Source organism: Panthera tigris, chromosome B4 (genome assembly GCF_018350195.1).
Source record: "Panthera tigris isolate Pti1 chromosome B4, P.tigris_Pti1_mat1.1, whole genome shotgun sequence".
Taxonomy (NCBI): Eukaryota; Metazoa; Chordata; class Mammalia; order Carnivora; family Felidae; genus Panthera; species Panthera tigris.
Window position 1 is genome coordinate 111,891,253 of NC_056666.1, and position 18,869 is coordinate 111,910,121.

General features: G+C 36.8%; 1 protein-coding gene across 1 annotated transcript; it reads right to left on the reverse strand.

The window, feature by feature from the left end:
- Positions 1-1,947: 1,947 nt before the first annotated feature.
- LUM (lumican) lies at positions 1,948-9,847 on the reverse strand. Its single transcript, XM_007085614.3, has 3 exons — positions 9,699-9,847; positions 6,440-7,325; positions 1,948-2,768 (listed from the first exon to the last, which is right to left on the reverse strand). Exons 2-3 carry the CDS (start codon positions 7,302-7,304, stop codon positions 2,614-2,616), a joined length of 1,020 nt encoding a protein of 339 aa, XP_007085676.1. The 5' UTR covers positions 7,305-7,325; positions 9,699-9,847; the 3' UTR covers positions 1,948-2,613.
- Between the last annotated feature and the right edge of the window lie 9,022 nt (positions 9,848-18,869).

The following is an 18,869-nucleotide window of genomic DNA, read 5'->3' on the forward strand; positions in this document are numbered from 1 at the left end:
TTTAAAGATATAGACTGCCAGCTGACAAGATGTTTTCCCTAAGTGATATGGAGACAAAATTCATGTAAGTCTATAATGTTCTTTCTAAAAGAGAATTTATGGCACATTCTCTACTACCTACTTGAGAGTAGGTTTCAAAAGATCAATGGCGACTTTACAGATAGGGCCAGGAAAAATTTGGTTTTATTTCTTCTATATTCTAGTTTTATTGAAGAAAAATAGATTTTTTAAGTTCATTCCAAGAAATGGCCTGAGAGTACAGTCACAGCTTAAGGAACTTACTTTTATGTAGAAAAGACATGATAATCAAAACTATACAGTGTATCTAATCTAAAATATATCTCACACCTCTGCCAGTCAACTCAATCTTTACTGATAATTCTCTTTTGATGATAAGCTATTTTACCATAAGGTAGAGTTCACTAAAAATGTTATGCTAAAACATAGTATGATTTAGAGACATGTTTCCTTTGTTTTAGACACAACTGAGGCTATATATGCGCTCCTATGGGTTTTAAGTATGTTTTTCATATTTGCTCCCAGACTTATGCTTTATTGTTAACTGGATAAAGAAGTTACTTCTTATAAATTATTTTCTCTATTATTTCCCATTGTAAAGAATCATGGATATCCATGAAACAGAAAACCTGGATTCCGTTATTGCAAACATATTGGCTTCAAGATACATTGATTTTCTAAAATCTCATTTTCAAAAAATTTATATACATTCACATTTTCAATCCTGGGAGTTGTCCACCATTTTTGCTTAACAACCAAGCAGTGATTGCTGAGATCTTATAAAAGTTTCTTATTTAACAGAATATCATTACATATAAATCAGTAAAACCAACAGCAAAGGAAATAATGTTAAATATCCAAGGAAGTTGTGAGATTTAAGAATTCTGATATTGTGATTTGCATAAAATGTATATTTGGTCATTCAGATGACCAAAATATATTCCTCATATCTATTTTATCTTTGCCCATGTTTGTTGGCTCACAGCTCCTAAAATATTTAGTATTCCTTTCATAAGAACAATAAAGTTGTCCCTTATTATGATAACAGAGTGACTTTTGGAAAGCACTTTGATAACCCAAGGATGGGGACTGATTGCCAGGAGAACCAACCATGTGATTAAAGGGTTGGAGTATTCAATGCCCCCTTCCTACCTCCAGGGAGTTAAGAGGGGCTGGAAATAGAGTTCAATTGCCAACGGTCAGTGATTTAATCAGTCCTGTGTGTGTAAAAAGCCTCCATAAAATCGCAAAACAGTGGAGTTCAGAGAGCTTCTGGACTGACTGGTGAATTTGTGGAGATTTGGGGAGAGTGGTGCTCCTGGAGAGGATATGGTGGCCCTCTGCCCTTCCCATACACCTTGCCCTGTGCATCTCTTCTATCAGGCTATTCCTGAGTTATATCCTGGTATAATAAACTGGTAATCTAGTGAGTAAACAGGGTTCCTGATTTCTATAAGTCTCTCTAGCAAATTAATTGTACCCAAGGAGGGGGTCTTAGGAACCTCTGATTTGTAGCCAATTGATCAGAAGTACAGGTGATGACCTGGGCTTATGCCTGGCATCCGAAGCACCGGGGTGCGGGGGTCTTGTAAGACTGAACCCTTAATCTGTGAAATCTGATACTGTCTCTAGACAGGCAGCATCAAAATGGAGTTGGATTGTAGGACACTCAGTTGGTATCCAGAGAATCACTTAGTAAAGGGGATCCCCTCCCGCAACGTGAACTGAAATTCAGATCTGCACACTTTTAAGTACATACTGTAAGATGTGTTTCAAAGATGTTTGCAACTGGATGCTAGAAGCAGACAATTTATTTAGTGAAAAACTCTATTCAACATAAGTAAAATATTGCAGGTTAAAGATGGTTTTAAAATTTTTATCTATTGTTTTATATATGAGAGGTATGAATTCCAAAAGAAAGCACAATGATGCCATTTGCCGTGTTTTATTTTGCTATTAGCTTGTTAAACATAACATGCAAATGATTAAAAAGAAACATACACATGACTTAGAGTAAAAAATAATTCTAGAAAAGAAAAGTTTCATTAGGTAACCATATAAATCCTTAATACCAAAAATATCACTTTATGTGTATGGGGCTTCAAGGATTTGGTCTAGTATTTTGCAAAATCATCAGCCTCAAAATTTACCACCTATTTTTTAGCTAAACAAATCTGAACATTGAAATTTGGTTCAAGACACCAAACATCCATATGTGGGTAGCCCATGCTTTTTGGCACATTGAGTTGATTTAGGAATTATAATGCTGGGCTGACTTCCATGTAACCAGTAGAAGATTCTGCACATCATTTGACAGTAGAGATGTAGAAAATACTAAATTTACAAATAAAGCATAAGTTTGTTGTCTATGTGTGTGTCTGTGTCTGTGCTCGTGATGAAATAGGCCTGCCTTTCATCTTTTCTTGTAAAAAAAAAAAAAGGAGTAAAATGTTTACAAAACATTTCCTTCAGAATTTAAAATTCATGGAAGTAAAAACAGCGACAAAAATGAATACTATCAAAACTGACACACACAAACATAACCATAAAATGTTGCTCCGGGATCCACCTCAATAGAATTGGAATTCGTAGATATTAATTAACGGTGATTTCATTTGCTACACGTAGACATTCATACATATCGGGGGGCAGACTGGTGTGCGTGAGACGGTTGCCATCCAAACGCAAATGCTTGATCTTGGAGTAGGATAATGGTCCCAGGATCTTACAGAAGCTCTTTACTTCGAACTCTGGAAATTAAAGAATAGAAAATGTCCATTACTTTTTTAGTACATGGACTTGAATTGATCACTTAAAAAATGCTCCAATCCATAATAATGTCTATTAAAAGTCCTTCCCACTTACTTGATAGATCTTTGAATTTGGAACTACTACAGGAGTGTTTCAGGCTACCAAATGACACAACAATACTTAGCAATGAATGCTTATAGTAGAGGGTTACCTGAGTGGCTCAGCTGGCTAAGCTTTTGACTCTTAAGGTCTCGGCTCAGGTTGTGATCTCATAGTTTTCTGAGTTTCAGCCCTGCATCTGGCTCTGTGCTGACAGCGTGGAGCCTACTTGGGATTCTCTCTCTACCTCTCTCTCTGCACCACCCCTGCTCATGCTGTCTCTGTCTCTCCTACAATAAATAACAAAATTGGGGCACCTGGGTGGCCCAGTCGGTTAAGGGTCTGACTTTGGCTCAGGTCAGGGTCTCCTTGTTCGTGGGTTTGAGCCCCACATTGGGCTCTGTGCTGACAGCTCAGAGCCTGGATCCTGCTTCCCATTCTGTGTCTCCTTCTCTGTCTTCCTCTCCCCTGTTCGTACACTCTCTCTCTGTCTCTCAAAAATGAATAAATATTTTAAAGAATTAAAACTAAATAAACAATAAAATAAAAAATAAAAAAAATATTAAGAATACTTATGGCAGATCAGGACATTCAGTTGAATGTTTGAGAGAATAGAACTTATTATCCTATCTGCATTTAAAAACACTGGATTTTAAAAGCCATTCAATTAATCTGTCATATTATCTGAGCACTCTTTTGAAATGTTTAGTCTAGCTGAAGAAGTCTAAGATTGGTGCTGTTGTGTGAGCAATCTCGCCAATATAAACATGTTGGGGTTTTGCATCTTAAAATAAGAGACTAGATGACCTCTGAAGAGTTTTCCAACAACCACCCTTCATGACGATAATTCAAAACCCCAAAGCCAAAAGCAAATCATAGAATGTCCATGATCAGAGCTCATGTCCTTTTCTTCTGTGGAAGAAAAGCTGCCACAAATGAAAAACTGATTTAGTTTTGAGTAGAAACTGAGGCTGCTTTTAGATTGCATGATCTAGGTGTGTACATAGAAACTGCTTATGTTTGCTCAAGTCCACTTCAGATTGACTTATCTGGTCCCCTGTATTGTTATTTTCTTTCATTCTTAAATTGTAGTTAATAATGACTTCAGTGGAGCTCAACACACTGTTCTCTCCATTAAGATGTTGTCTTTAACTCATCAGTCAAATTTCAGGGATCTTATGGCACCTATCTCTGAGAAAGCATGGAGGAATGGAAAAAACATGGGTTTGGGCCGATACTACTTTTCTATCTCTGCCATTGATCATCTGGGTGACTTTGGAACATTTATCTGATCTTCTTATTAGCTATAACGTATCTTTCACACTGTGTTACATGAAGACTGAAGTGATTTTGGTATGGAAGCCACTTCGCCCACAGTACTGCACACTATATGTGCCAAATAACTATTGATGTCCTTTTAAGTTTGCCCTCTTTTCCAAATTAGGGAAATCTGTGACTGGGTTGAGCTTAAAGTTGCAAGCTTGAAATAGGACAATACTCTTTGACCATATATTTCTTAATATTAGAAAAACATGAAGGGGCTCTTTGTATCTTAAGAGAATGTGGACAATTGCTATCCATAATTATTATGTAGCAAAATAAGTTGAATTGCAAACATGCAAAGTCAAACAACAAGAATACTTGAAATGGATATACCTAAATGTCAAGGATGAGAAAGGAATAAGAGTAACTAAACACTCACATTCAGATGGCAGTTGTGTGTGGTTTCAAGCTCAGCTTGACACTGAGTGACCACTGGCATTTCTTCCACGGACCACATTTCTCATCTCCTATATCACCTCTTCCTTCTTGTAATCATCCTGGTCTTTATACTTCCAGATTTTCCTGCATCTGTGTGTCTTCCCTTTCTTGTCTCAGAGTATGAGGTAGCCCCATTCACATGGATAGACCTCCACCAACCAAATCTAATGGGTTTCTTCAACCCTTAAGTATCTTAAATCCCATTAGCGTTTTGGGATCTCTGAATATCCTTCCTCCTGACCACAAATGTTTATAATATGGGACCATATATTGCTACAGAGTGATTTTTCCACTAGAAATGACTGTAAGGGTTCAGCTATGATCGTTTTACTCTATATGGTATGACAAGCAAGATTTCCAGACACAAGAAAGGATATGTGGCATTTCAGATCTGGCAGTCATGGTCTCCCTCTTGAAAACACCCCAACCCTACTAGGGGTTACACAAAATTGTTGCTGAATCACAAAGTATCATATTAATAAGTCATACTGTAATTTTTTGGATGGAAATGTCAGTATCCTTATCCAATATGACAAAAGAACCAACTTTCATGGCATAAAGATGTTCAGTTTTAATAGATTACTTTGCAGATATGATTGCTTTATAAGTAAATCAACGGTTCCCACCTGCCTTTTGATTTAAACAACTTTGTCCGTGAACTGTAGGTTTTCTCTCCTGCCACCTTTGTTAAAGAATAAGATGGATTGTGGTGAATTTCAATTTCCCACCTGAATCCGTATGGCTTTAATTGATAAATGTCCCAAAAGACCTAAAGAATACATGAACAGCCCAAGTGGATCAGGTCAAACTCCTACCCAGAAGATAAATAAAAAGTATACAATGGCAGCAGGAGAAAGGAAGGAGAAATTGGAAAAATCAAACGAGGTTAAGTGTTGTGTATAAAAGAAGGAGCTCTTTCATACTATTAAAAAAGATTCTGAACCCTCATCGATTTCCTTAACTCTTCAAAGAAAATTTTTAATGTTTATTTATCTTTGAGAGAGAGAGAGAGAGAGAGAGAGAGAGAGACAGAGAGAGAGAGAACTCAAGCAGAGGAGAGGCAGAGAGACAGAAACACAGAATCCGAAGCAAGCTCCAGGCTCGGAGCTGTGAGTACAGAGAGTGATGCAGGGCTTGAACTCATGAACCACGAATCATACCTGAGCCAAAGTCAGACACTTAACCAAATGAGCCACCCAGATGCTCCTATTCCTTTCCTCCTTAATCTTCCTCACCATCTTCAAATAACACTGTGAAGACCACACACACCATGACACGGATGACAGAGATAGATGATGGTCCATAAGAGCAGCGTAATATGTGGAGTCCCAAGTAAAGATGTCAGAGGAGACCACGAATATATGTGAACTGCTCTGGAGATAAGCAGGAGGGACATTTGAAAGCTTCTGCTGGCCATCCCTCTTTTGGACTTGTTTGTTCCTCCTCCAGCTAGACCTTGCCAAGAAATAAATGTCGGACAGAAATCTAAATCACGACAGAGGCAAGTGATAACAGATATCAAGAGCTAACACAGCAGGATGAATTAGCCCAAAATATTAAATTTGAAGAAATTTGTATTCAAGTCCTATGAGCTTAATGGTTTCTGATCTGGGCACTCCAAAGAAAGGCCAAACATTGAACAAATAACTGAGCTAGAATTCTTCTATATTTGAATTAGAGGGATAGATATTTTATTGGCATGTTTATTCATTTCTGTTAATGGAGCCAGAGACCATATTTACTTGCACAGTTCAGGCATGTAAAAACTTGAGGAAACCTCAGTCACGTACAGGCACAGCTTTCTACTTACTTTCGAGTTCATTGACCTCCAGGTAATAGTTTTCAAGGTTCTCGTTGACAGTCGGTATGTTTTTAAGCTTATTATAGGAGAGATCCAGCTCAAGCAGGGATGATACATTAAAAGAATTTCCAGGTACTCCACTATCAGCCAGTTCATTGTGCGATAAACGTAGATACTGCAGCCCACTAAAACGCTTGAAATACTCATCAGGGATGTTGCTGATCTTATTGTTGTCCAAGTAGAGAGTTAGAAGAGATGCTGGGAGACCAGAAGGCAGTTTGGCCATCTGATTGAAGCTCAAGTCAAGGTACTCGAGGGACTTAAGACCTTTAAAAGCAGCTGAAACAGCATCCTCTTTCAGTTGATTGTGTTGGAGGTGGACGAAGGTCAGGTTTACCAGTCCATCGAAGGAGCCAAGCTTCGTTATCTTGTTGTGCGTAAGCTGGAGATCCACCAGGGACTTGGGGAGTGGGCCCACAGACTCCGTAAGGTTGTTGTAATTTATATGCAGCTTCTTAAGTTGTTTCAGTTTAGAGAAAATTTTTCCTTTTATCTTGGAATTTTCTAGAAGGTTATGATCTAGAATGAGCCACTGCAGATCAGTGACGTTTTCAAAGGCCTTTTCGTCAATATGGTCGATCTGGTTATTCCTAAGGTAGAGATACTTGATTCCAGGAGGCACCATCGGCACACTTTTCAATTTCAGCTCATCGCAGTACATGGCTGTTGGATAGCTTTCAGGGCAGTTACATTCTGGTGCGCAGTTTGGTGATGATCGCCCATAAATCGATAGAGGGAAATCATAATCGTCATAGTAATAACCGCTGGCACCACTAGTTAATGCCAAGAGGAGAATAAACACACCTAGATTCATGTTTGGCAAATGCTTTGACTCCTAAATAAAGTGAAAACATATTATTATAAAATAGCACACTTTCAGGTAAAGGATGTTGGATTTGCAATGTTAAATGCATTAGCAAATGTGTATTTTATTATTTTATAGTTTGTTTGGACATCTAATGATGTCTTTTTAATCTGTATTTAAGCGTCAGGAAAAGGATGTACTTGTGCAACTTCTGGGGTGGTTAACAGGTTTCAGGTCAGATTGCATACACATGCGCCCCCTTCTGGACGAGCCAGGCCCGACAGTCAATCTCTCTAGGTCCTTCCTTAATTAAATGCCTTCCTGCAATAGGTTTCTGGGTGGTGCCCACTAGCCACCATGTTAGTACACTGCTTCAGAACATCCTTCAAAACCAGAAAAAATGAAAATGAAAAGACAATTGTAAGCTGTACCCTGTACCCTACCATTCACCATCATTAAAATATCTCATTAAGAAGACCCTCCCTGGGAATAGGGGCAATCTGTGGTTTTGCCTGAAGGAAAGCTATTCTTATCTATGTGTGTGTGTGCGGAGGGGTGGGAGGGTACATTCCTTTAAAAATGTCTGGGTATTGTCGGTGCTGAGGAGGAAGAACAGAATTCGTGGTGGGCGTGAGTGTGTGTGTGTATTATCTTGACTTGTCTTTACTATTCCATACCTTTAGGTGCATTACACAACTGTCTTCCGAAATTAATATTTGGTATATTAGTTTTAGAACGTGCTTTTAATTAGTCAGAGAAATGTCACAAATTCTAAAAAATAATTAAACCCGTAAAGAGATCCAACTGGTAGAAAACATCTATTATTTTCAAGTTTTGAATTAAAATTGTCCTTTCTCAGTAACTCACCAGTTCTCTACCTGCTTCATGCCAAAATTTAGGAAGGCATGGCTCACTTCTCTGGATTTTAGTGCTCTCACAGCGTGGAAGTGGAAAAGAGGTAGAACTGAGGAGAGTCTGCTGTGAACAGTGGCATTATGAACCATGTAGGAAAGGACAACCTTGAGAATATAAATTAAAAATAAGCTGTAACAGTGATCCTCTCATATGAACATGTTTCTAAGGTGAGGCTCAATAAAGTATATTTCAATTGCTTGGGGAAATAAAGGGTTAGCAGTTTAGGTAAAGAGTTGGGCTTTTGTAGAGTGGAGAGTTATGTCTGAAGGATAACTCTGGAAGGGAAATCATAATGTGAAGCAGCATCCACATTCCACTATATACCATAAAATAATATATCTTCTTGCGAGAAATATGGTACAAACTTATGTGCCTAGATTGGTTGGGATGAGTAGGAATGTTTAGCATGAGAAATTGAGACATCTTTTCTTTGCTTCAATTTGAAATTATAAGGCACTTTATTTTAGCAGATGAAACCCTAGAAAAGTTGTTGGAATCACTCTGATAGCTGACATAATGTAACACGTAGCCAGATTCTCGAGAAATTATTCCCTAAGATTACAACGGCATCATTTAATTTAGCTGACAGGACTTGGCCATGAGAACAATTACATAGTTTTAATGTAATTACAGGATTCTTTTAAGTTGTAATATGTTAATGTTGTAAAGATTTGTCTTGCTCCATTAAAAAACCTCCACCTTGTTTAAACTGAGTATACACTAAAACTAATACTTACTATAATATGAGTATTGAATAGTAATGAAAAAATGCTTCCATACTTTTTGGCAGAGTAAAAACAAGGGCTCTGAATTCAAAGAGAGTTTGTAACCATATAATGACTCCACTATGAGGCAAAAGCGCTCTGTACTTTTTCCCCGTTTTTTTCCAAATACCTGTGGCTATGGAGGAAATGCTTTTCTCAAAAAGTAAATCATCTTTCCCAGAATTTCTTTAAAACATGTTTTTTAAGACGTACATCCAAAAATCAGATCTTTGAAATTAACAAAATAGAAATGTGATTCATGTCTGAGTCTTTTAGCTCACATTTTTATAACATGTTCATTGTAAATTGTAACAAATTATAACAATATAAAGTATTCTGAATGCTAATTGAAATGGCCTTTCTTCACTTCAAAATTGGGTCTTAACAACACTAACGTATATAACTAATTAGCATAAAATAACAAACATTTTAAATGCCAAACTTTTTTACTATGTTCAGTTTTAAGTAGTGTCTCATTCCAATTTTGAAACTTTGTATAACTTCCATTGCCAAGCAGTACAACATATACTATATAAAATTTATCTCAAATCCCTAAATCATGGAAAGCATATTAAGCAAAATGTGAAAGTAAATGCTCAAAACTGTGGATTTGCTGTTGAGTAGCAATTGGCAATGTTGCTCTGGAATTTCTTCTGTTCCTGTTACAATAAACACTGTCCCAAACAGTCAGCATCCCCAGTGCTATAGTTAAAACAGCACTTACCTTACTGTCTTGATACTGCTTTCGTTAATTCTTAAAGCAGATGCACTATGGACAAGAATCCACCAATATATGCTGTGAACTCTGTCAGGACGGAACTGGCTGCCAGATTCTTAGTGATACAAGAGCTGAAGGGGGGGAAACCCAGCCCAGTCACGCCAGTCTCTGCATGGAGTTATGTCATTGTGGGGATCTTGTGGGGTGGTGGCATGTGAGCATTCCGCTCTCTAACGAAGTGCAGGTGGACGTGGGGAGCAGGGACTGCCCAGCTCATTCCCTATGGAATGGGAGAGAGATTCGTGCTTAACTAGCCCAAATACCATAGCTTTGAACCAAGAATTGAGTCCTGCTGCAAACGAGACATCTCCTGTAGGAGCACTTCTCTTGCAAAGCTCTTTCTCTCTGGAGCTGTGGGAACAATTAGGTGCTGTTCTCTCAACCAACTCTCAGGTTCATCTAAAGGTCTCATAAATCATAAACACAACAAATAATTCCAGGAAAATGCAAATGAGTCTTCAGAAGAATCAAATCTTTTTTTTTTTTTTTTTTTTTTTTTTTGCCCATATACTTGAAATTGATATTTACTCATTTGGACTACCTTAACTGGGGGCTAAGGAGGTAACTCACATTCATTTCTAAAATACGAAAAATGCTTCATTTACGCACTGACATAAAAGGTAAAATCAACATTTCCAGTTTATTTTTTATGTTAAGAGGATTCATTTTATGTTATTCAGATCTGGAACCGATCAGCAATGTCCTGCCTGTTTCTTATTTTGTGGATTTAATTTAGGACTTCATCCAAAACCTTACTCGGGGATGGTATTCTATAGCTTAATGCCAAAAAACATAAAAGAACATGAAAAAATGTACACTAAAAATATCACAAGGCAGTAATCTTTCATTCTCTCGTTGCATGCTAGCAGTATATTTTTTTTCCCCCAAAACTAGAAGTTATGCAAAGTTGTAATCTCCCGAGGGCCTGGTTTGATACATCTTTAACTGTTAGTTCCTGATGCATGCTTTTAGCAAATGAGTGATATACTCAGTTCTTGTCAATTTCATCTTGTGATTGTATCAGCTGTATTTAGAGGGTTTATTTTGTCTCCAAATTTTTCAGTTCCTTGTGGCTACAGGAACTTTTAGAATAAGATATTTTACCATAAGTTGCCACATGTAAGATTTTTCCACTTTAAAATAACTGAAATATGTTACTTTTAGCTATGAGACCTGTGGAGTTATTCAGTCTCCCTGGTCATTATGAATACATTTGCCTGAGAAACTGATATTGGAGTAGTGCCTTATTTTTTGTCATGGGACTGTTAAAAAAAAACAAAAGATAATATTCTTGAAATTAACTCAAAGAATGTTAAAGCAACTCAGCATAACATTTCATTATTATTGTTTTTAGAAAATTATAGAAAGACTTCATTTTATAACAGAGAAAGTGAATAAACTTCAAAAAATCAGAAAAAAAAAGAGAACTAGACCAATCACATATAATTAAGTGGTTCATTATAAGTAGGTAGTTAAACAATTGTAAGCATTAGAGTGCGTCAAATTCTACAATCTGAGATTTAGTTTGAAAAATTTCAGCTCTCTACTCTTAGGATTTTTCTTTATTAAGCAATAAATGTGTTGGGACATCTGTAATAGAGTTTAAATGCATTAGATTTTATTTACCTCATTGTGAAGTTGATATATCAACATATACTTTCTCTTTTTTTAATAAAGTCAGTTCTTTGACACCAGTTGGATGCTGCAAACCTTAAAGCATGTTTCTTGAGTCTATTAGGAAGAAATAAAATTACTACTCATGGTGTACTTTATCCAATGCTTTATTATCAGAATTTTCAAATATTTTTTACTTTAACTTTTATGCTTTAAAATCCATGTAAGTACTGTTACCACACTTTCAGAAGTAGAAACAGAGACTCAGAAAGTCTAAATAATTTGCCAAAAGTCACCTCACAAATAAATGAAAGAGCAAAATCTTGAAATATTCATCCACTGAGAAGACTGTGGACAGGATAGAGCTAAAACAGAGCAGTTAATTTAATCAGCTTAAAGTATTTTACAGACAATATTAGTTGAGACCTGAAATATTAACTATATGATGGTTTTTAAAAAGGCAAAAAAAAAAACCCACTAAACAGTATTTTCTTTCCTTGTACGTAACACGCTTACGTGCACACGCCCTCACATTCACACTGGGTGAGGTAGGAGCTTTCCACCCTGGCAAATGGAGTGAGGTCATTTGTGGTAATAGATGTTGGAGGTTTTATCAATATCCATGTTCAAATGATTGGGCTGCTCCCTCAGCCCATCCACGGATTCCCTCGGTGACTGAGGCCAGCAAGAAAGATGGGGAACATTCTGAACCTTTCATCTACCTCATCCTGAATCCAGCCCTGCAGTTGTCACAACCAACCCCCCCCCCCCACCGCCCCGCCCCACCCCGGGCTCACCACAACTTTCTTGTTTCCTTCCCAAAACCGTTCTGATGGCAGATTCTTTTTGTCCAAGCTAGCTGGTGATCTCTGAAAAGTCGGTCCTGGAGTAAGATAGTAGTAAAGAGCCCAGATTTGGTGGAAAGATAGAAACAGATTTAGAAACTTAAGCAAGCTATCAGAAATTATATATATATATATATATATATATATATATATATGTGTGTGTGTGTGTGTGTGTGTGTGTGTGTGTGTATTTTTAAGTCATCTTGGTAGCTTTAGTGTCTTCATGTTTAAAATGGGTATGATGATGTCTGTAGATGAACTTGTGAGTATCAAAGAACACCGTGTGTGTATAATGCCATTGGAACAAGACTTGGCATACTACAGTAAAGGGAAGGGGGAGTGGATATACGTTCCAAGCCCCTTACTCGATGCTTGAAGCCTTGGATAAGACATAACCCTATAGATACTATGTTTTTCCTATGCATACATCCATCCTTATGATAAAGTTTAATTTATAACTTAGGTACAGAAATAGAATAACAACAATGACCAGTAATAGAATAATTATAACACTGTACTGCAATACAAGTTATATGATGTGGTCTCTCTCTCTCTCTCAAAATACCTTATTGCACTGTCCTCACTCGCCTTCTTTTTGTAATGATATGAGATGATAAAATGCCTACGTGATGAAATGAAGTAAAGTGAATGATGTGGGCTTGTGAGGTAGTGTTAGGCTACTGCTGACCTTCTGATATATTGTCAGAAGGAGGGTCATCTGCTTCCGGACTCCAGTCGACTGTGAGTAACTGAAACCGTGGAAAGCAAAACCATGGATAAGGGGTGGGGGGCTACTGTATAAGTGATTGATGCATTGAAATGCTTAATACTGTATAGCTGTTATTAGTTATTATTCATAGAGGCATAGAAACACAGATTTGGAAAGAATTTCGGAGATCATCAAATAGATGGGTAGTGTTAAACAAATTTCCCAAATTCTATAGCAGGACTTTTTTTTTTTCATGTGAAGAGTTAAAACTAATGTGCTACCGGTACTCTACCCAAACTATGACATCGCTTTCCCTTTGGATTAGATGGATGGTCGTCCATGTTCCCCTGCACTCTGTATCTAGTGATACTTGACTGTGCATCTACATAAGTGAAGTCATCCAAAAGCATAGAATATGATGAAACACAGTAACAATTCCCTGTTAGTAGAGGAGAAAATTCTATTTTTATCATTTTATGCATTAGGGTTTAAAACTTCACTTTTTTTCTGATTATAAATGTCAGAAAAGTAGTTTGTTTTAGCACACTTGGAGAACGTCTACATGGAAAAAGATGAAAATAAATATTCTAGCCCAGAGATGACAAAACTTTACTGTTTTGCCGTAGGGTGTGATTTTGTACACACACAAACTCATAGACATTTTGATTTTCACAAAAATATCACACCATTTTCCTTGCAGTTGGGTATCCTTTTCCACAAAGCAGTAAGTGATGGATACCTTTCCATATCATTAAGTATTATTCTCTAATGCCATTTTTATTCGCTCCATGAAATTCTATCCTATAGATGTACTAGAGTGTAATTACTTTTTAATATTAAAATGACCACTTGCTTTCTCTTATAATTTGCAAACTACTGTCACATGTAATGGAATTTTATTCTTCACATTGGTCATAACCTAATCTGTCTACTTTGCTTGTGTCAATAGGTCACTTTAAATGAAGATTCCTTTTTTGGTAAGTGGTTTATGTTTTTAAGTCAGAACAATAAATGAATGCAGTTGCATGTTTTTCTCCTTTCACATCAATCTTACTACCATTATCAATTTTAGCATTTCTTACAAGCCATGGAACTATCCTTCATCATCATCTTTATGCTTATATGGATGTGTATATAGTTTTTGGAAATACTTATCTTTTAAAGTTTATTTATTTTGAGAGAGAGGGAGAGAGAAAGAATGAACAGGGGAGGGCAGGACTTGAACACACAAACCATGAGATCATGACCTGATCTCATAATATATATTACATTCTACGCTCGTTTCCACTTCTCTTGGCATCTTAGGTGAAAATATTTTTTAATGATCCATAAAAAGGTTTATTATATTTTTGCATTAATTCACTTGCATTATAAAATTAATAGACACGAGAGGTATAACATGCTGAAACATTTCACAGCATACCAGGATGTGGGGTTCAGTGCAAACAAATCCCTCAGCCAACCGACTCTCCAATCACAGTCACTAAAAGTGATCTTTGTTTATTGCTTCAAATATTTCAGATGTGTCCTATATACACAAGAGAATTTCATTTCCCTCCCTCTCTTTCTCTCCACCTCTCTCTCTTATCCTTGATGTCCTGCATTTTTCACCTGAAATACTTACCTTATTTTGTCTTAATAATGTTTGTTGCAGTCACAGGGCATGGCATTGTAAGGGTGTACCAAACTTGTGTTTCTGCCCAATGGTGAGTGATTTAGTGCTTTCTATGTATCTTTGTTTGTTATTTTGATTATTTAATTGCTATGGCAATCATTGGTAATATATTTAGCAAATTTTGTGCACTAGTCAAAACAGTGCACAGAACATTTTTGCAAAACAAGACCACAAAGTATAATAACTTCTTTGTGTTGATTTGTGTAGGCACAAGGGAGATTTGAGGATTTAAAATAATTTACTGGACTATATCTAAGGTACAGTTTATTATAATAACACCTATAAACAAAAATAACAGGCACATAGTATTGTTTTTGAGAACAAACTGAACTAATCTCTCAAAATACATTTATAGTCTAAACTACTACCATAGGAAATTCTAGAAAGTACAAAAATACACAAGCAGAAGTCCGTTAGCCATCAGAATGGTATCATCACATGTCCTGTAGCCTCCTGAAAGCTCTGCTTTTCACTTCTGAGAGAATCAAAGTGAAAAATACAAATAACATCTTAATATTATTATAAACATAATTTTTTTAAAAAAGGAATTATTTGGGGCACCTGGGTGGCTCAGTCGGGTGAGCGTCTGACTCTTGATTTCGGCTCAGATCATGATGCCTGAGTTGTGAGATCGAGCCCTGTGCTAGACTCTGTGCTGACCCTGCAGCCTGCTTGGGATCCCCTCTCTTCCTCTGCCCCTCCCTGTTTTCTCTCCTGCAGGTGCACACATTTTCTCTAAAATAATAATTAATTAATTAGTCTAAAAAAGAATAATTTTTATATTGTGGACTATCTGAACGAGCAACACTTTGAGCAGTGCTGCCCTCGACCCCTTAATTGTTGGCTTCTAGTCACTTAAGCCTCAAACTCTTCAGACAGGCTTTGAACCACCAAAATGGAAGCAATCTTTGAGCCTCATTCTGTTATGCTCTATCATTTTAGAATATTATAATTTCTTGTGGTTTACCAATTTGTGGAATTATTTTTAAGTTATCTGTTCATTTTTTAGAAATGTATTTTATAACTTTGGCCTTCTAGACTGTCACTTCCATAAGAGTAAGACTTTATCTGTCCCTTAGGCTTGGCATAGGAAGTTCTTCACACATATATACTGAATGAACGAAATATTTTTCCAGGATATTTCTTGTTCTCAATCTGTTTACTTTTTGGATGGATTTTCATATATATTTTGTTATGTTAAAGACAATGCTATTGTATTTAAATGAGATCAGTTAAGGTGAAATTGACGTCTTTGAAGCATTGTGTTTTGACATGGAAGGATAGACTTTTAGCATTTATCTAAGAGGTTTATTTTGTGTGCAGATATCTAACTTGTAACTGAATCTGTATGGTAAATTAATTAATTTTTGAAAACCCTATGCCATGAGAGAATCATGGTAGACTATGATCCTTGTCTATTAGAGAATTTAGAATAATTTCCTTTATTTTTACTTTTTTAAAAGTTTATTCATTTTGAGCGAGAGAGAGAGAGAGAGAGAGAGAGCGAGCACATGCGAGGGGGAGGGACAGAGAGAGAGAAAGAGGAAAAGAGAATCCCAAGTAAGCTCTGCATTGTCAGTGTGAATCCCGACACGGGGCTCAAACCCAGGAACCCTGAGATCATGACCTGAGCCGAAATCAAGAGTTGGACGCTTAACCAACGGAGACACCCAGGAACCCTAGAATAGTTTCCTTTAAATATTTTCTTCAGGTACAGTTTCCTCCAGATTATCTTGTCTTAATCAATGAAATCAAACCTAACATAAAATTTTATAATGTGCAATGCTGATGCGGATTTCAATTGTGTTGTACAGGATAAGCAAGAAAGAATTAAACTTCCCTATATTTTTAAAAAAATTTTTAATGTTCTTATTAATTTTTGAGACAGAGAGACACAGAGCATGAGCAGGGGAGGGGCAGAGAGAGAGGGAGACACAGAATCGGAAGCAGGCTCCAGGCTCTGTGCCATCAGCCCAGAGCCCGACGCGGGGCTCGAACTCACAGACTGTGAGATCATGACCCGAGCCAAGGTCGGACGCTCAACCGACTGAGCCACCCAGGCGCCCCAAACTTCCCTGTATTTCGTATGAAAGCAGGTAAAGCACAAGAAATATGCCCATAACATTATAGTGTTGTTGTTTTTTTTTCAAAGTTCAAAGTCCAAACCTAGGAGCACCTGGGTGGCTCAGTCAGTTAAGACTCCGACTCAGTTTCGGCTCAAGTCATGATCTCACGGTCTCATGAGTTCCAGTCCCTATCAGGCTCCGTGCTGACAGTGTGGAGCCTACTTGGGATTCTCTCGCTCCCTCTCTCTGCCTCTCTCCTAATCACTCCCTCTGTCTCTCTCTCAAAAAATAAATTAATTAAAAAAAAAAAAAAAAACTAAGTCCAAACCTAGAATTTTCTCTGACATGTCCTCCAAAATGATATATGCAAGCCGCTGCATGTGACACATGTCTGACGTGTTATGATTTTATATATGTCCGGTATCATGTATATTATAATTAAACATATTTAATTGGATTTAAATGGAGTGAAACAGGAAGTGTAAGAATCATTTCAAGTATGAAAATAAAAAGTTCATCAACATTGTTTTATAACGAATAAAAAGAGAAAATGATGACATCAAGCATGCTGTCTTCTTTTATCCCCAGGAATCCGTGTGTGTGCATTTGGTTTTACTGAAATATATTCCAGTGGTTAATAATGCTATGTAACATATTTGCTGCGAGATCTTGGGCAATTCACTTTGTGTCAGTTTGCTCATCATTAAAATGTGAACAGTCACTGCATCTATCTCCTAAAACTTGTTCACGAGCTTAAATGAATTAATGTATATAAAACTCTCAGGACAGTTCCTTACATACAGTAAGCACTCAATAGTTGTTAGTTATTACTACCGTTACAGGGGTCCACTGCTTTCAGTATGTATGAAAACAAGTGGCATGGAAGGTGACGTGTTGAATAAAAGCAGCAAATTCTCCGAGATGGGAATCTTTGCTTCTGTCTCTTCTATTGTCTGCTCTGGAACTAACTCTGTGTCTATTAACTCTTTAAACCTCATTTTCCACATTTGTAAAATAGGATTAATTGTCTTCATCATTGGGATTGTAAGAGGATTAAATAAGTCGATACATTAAAGTACTTAGAACATTCTAAGCATGAAGTGATTTATCTTTGTAAAGTAAAAGTATGCAACTAGGCTTAATATTCATAAATGCTTAATATTTATACTAATATTTACATTAAACAGCATGCAAAAGCAAATAATAATTACAACTTATCATGAGTGTTATAAAATAAAATGATAGGACGCAGTGAGAGAGAACACAGCATGGGAGAGCAGAGAAAGCCTCCTCTTGGATTAAATCCTACTTAACCTGGGTAGGAAAAGGTAAAGAAGTAAAGGAAGGAGTGCTCAGCATAGAGTTTTAGAATTTTTGAACAAGGGCTGATGGCAAAAGGTTGATGGTTAAGTGGCATACAAATTGTGATTGAAGATGTAATGATGGTCAGTTCACGTAGGGTATCATAGTCCATACTATGCCCTGTGGGTTTTCATTCTAGTGGTTTGGGATGCCAGTGATTGTGAGTAATAGAATCATAAGAGGAAGCAATAAGGCCAAATGGGACACAACAGCTTTAGCCTAGGAAAGAAGCAAATATGGTGGCTTAGACTAGAGGTGTCAATGGAGACAGATAGAAATTGGTACATGCAATTGCAATGCAATCAGGGAATGAGTTAACTACATGACAACATTCCCTTCTAACTTCTGTAGCTGGGACCTAATTAAGAACTTTAAAGATTGTAAGCGCTGAAAAAAAATCTTACAGAGCTATTTCCCAACATGCAATTCAAATTAAAATCAATACCAACCAACATCATCAGCATCAAAACTGGCCATGATTTATTGAAGAAGGTTTTACATTAGGAAGTGAAAATCAAGATGAAGCTTTAGAAAAAGTGAAGAATGAGCTGGGTTGACCCAAGGGGAGACTATAATTCCAGGCATAGGGAAAGCTTTTAAAAGGTACAAAGGCACAGAAGAAACTAAACTTTTGGAAATCAACTGACTTCGGATGATGGAATTCATGACTAGAATATCAGCAAATATACAAAAAATAAAAAATAAACCCTTTTTTCTTCGAATTAAATCTATGGTGGTTCAGAACACATCATTTTCCAAGAAGCTAAATTAATTGAAAGTTTAACAATGTGTAAATAACATATAAGATTAAAAATATTTTAGGCTTACCCTAATTTATAAATAAAC

Coding starts and splice junctions, on each gene's coding strand:
- LUM (XM_007085614.3), bottom strand. CDS start 7,304: ATGAATCTAGGTGTGTTTATTCTCCTCTTGGCATTAACTAGTGGTGCC. Junction 2,769..6,439: donor GGAGGTCAATGAACTCGAAA/GTAAGTAGAAAG, acceptor TTTAATTTCCAG/AGTTCGAAGTAAAGAGCTTC.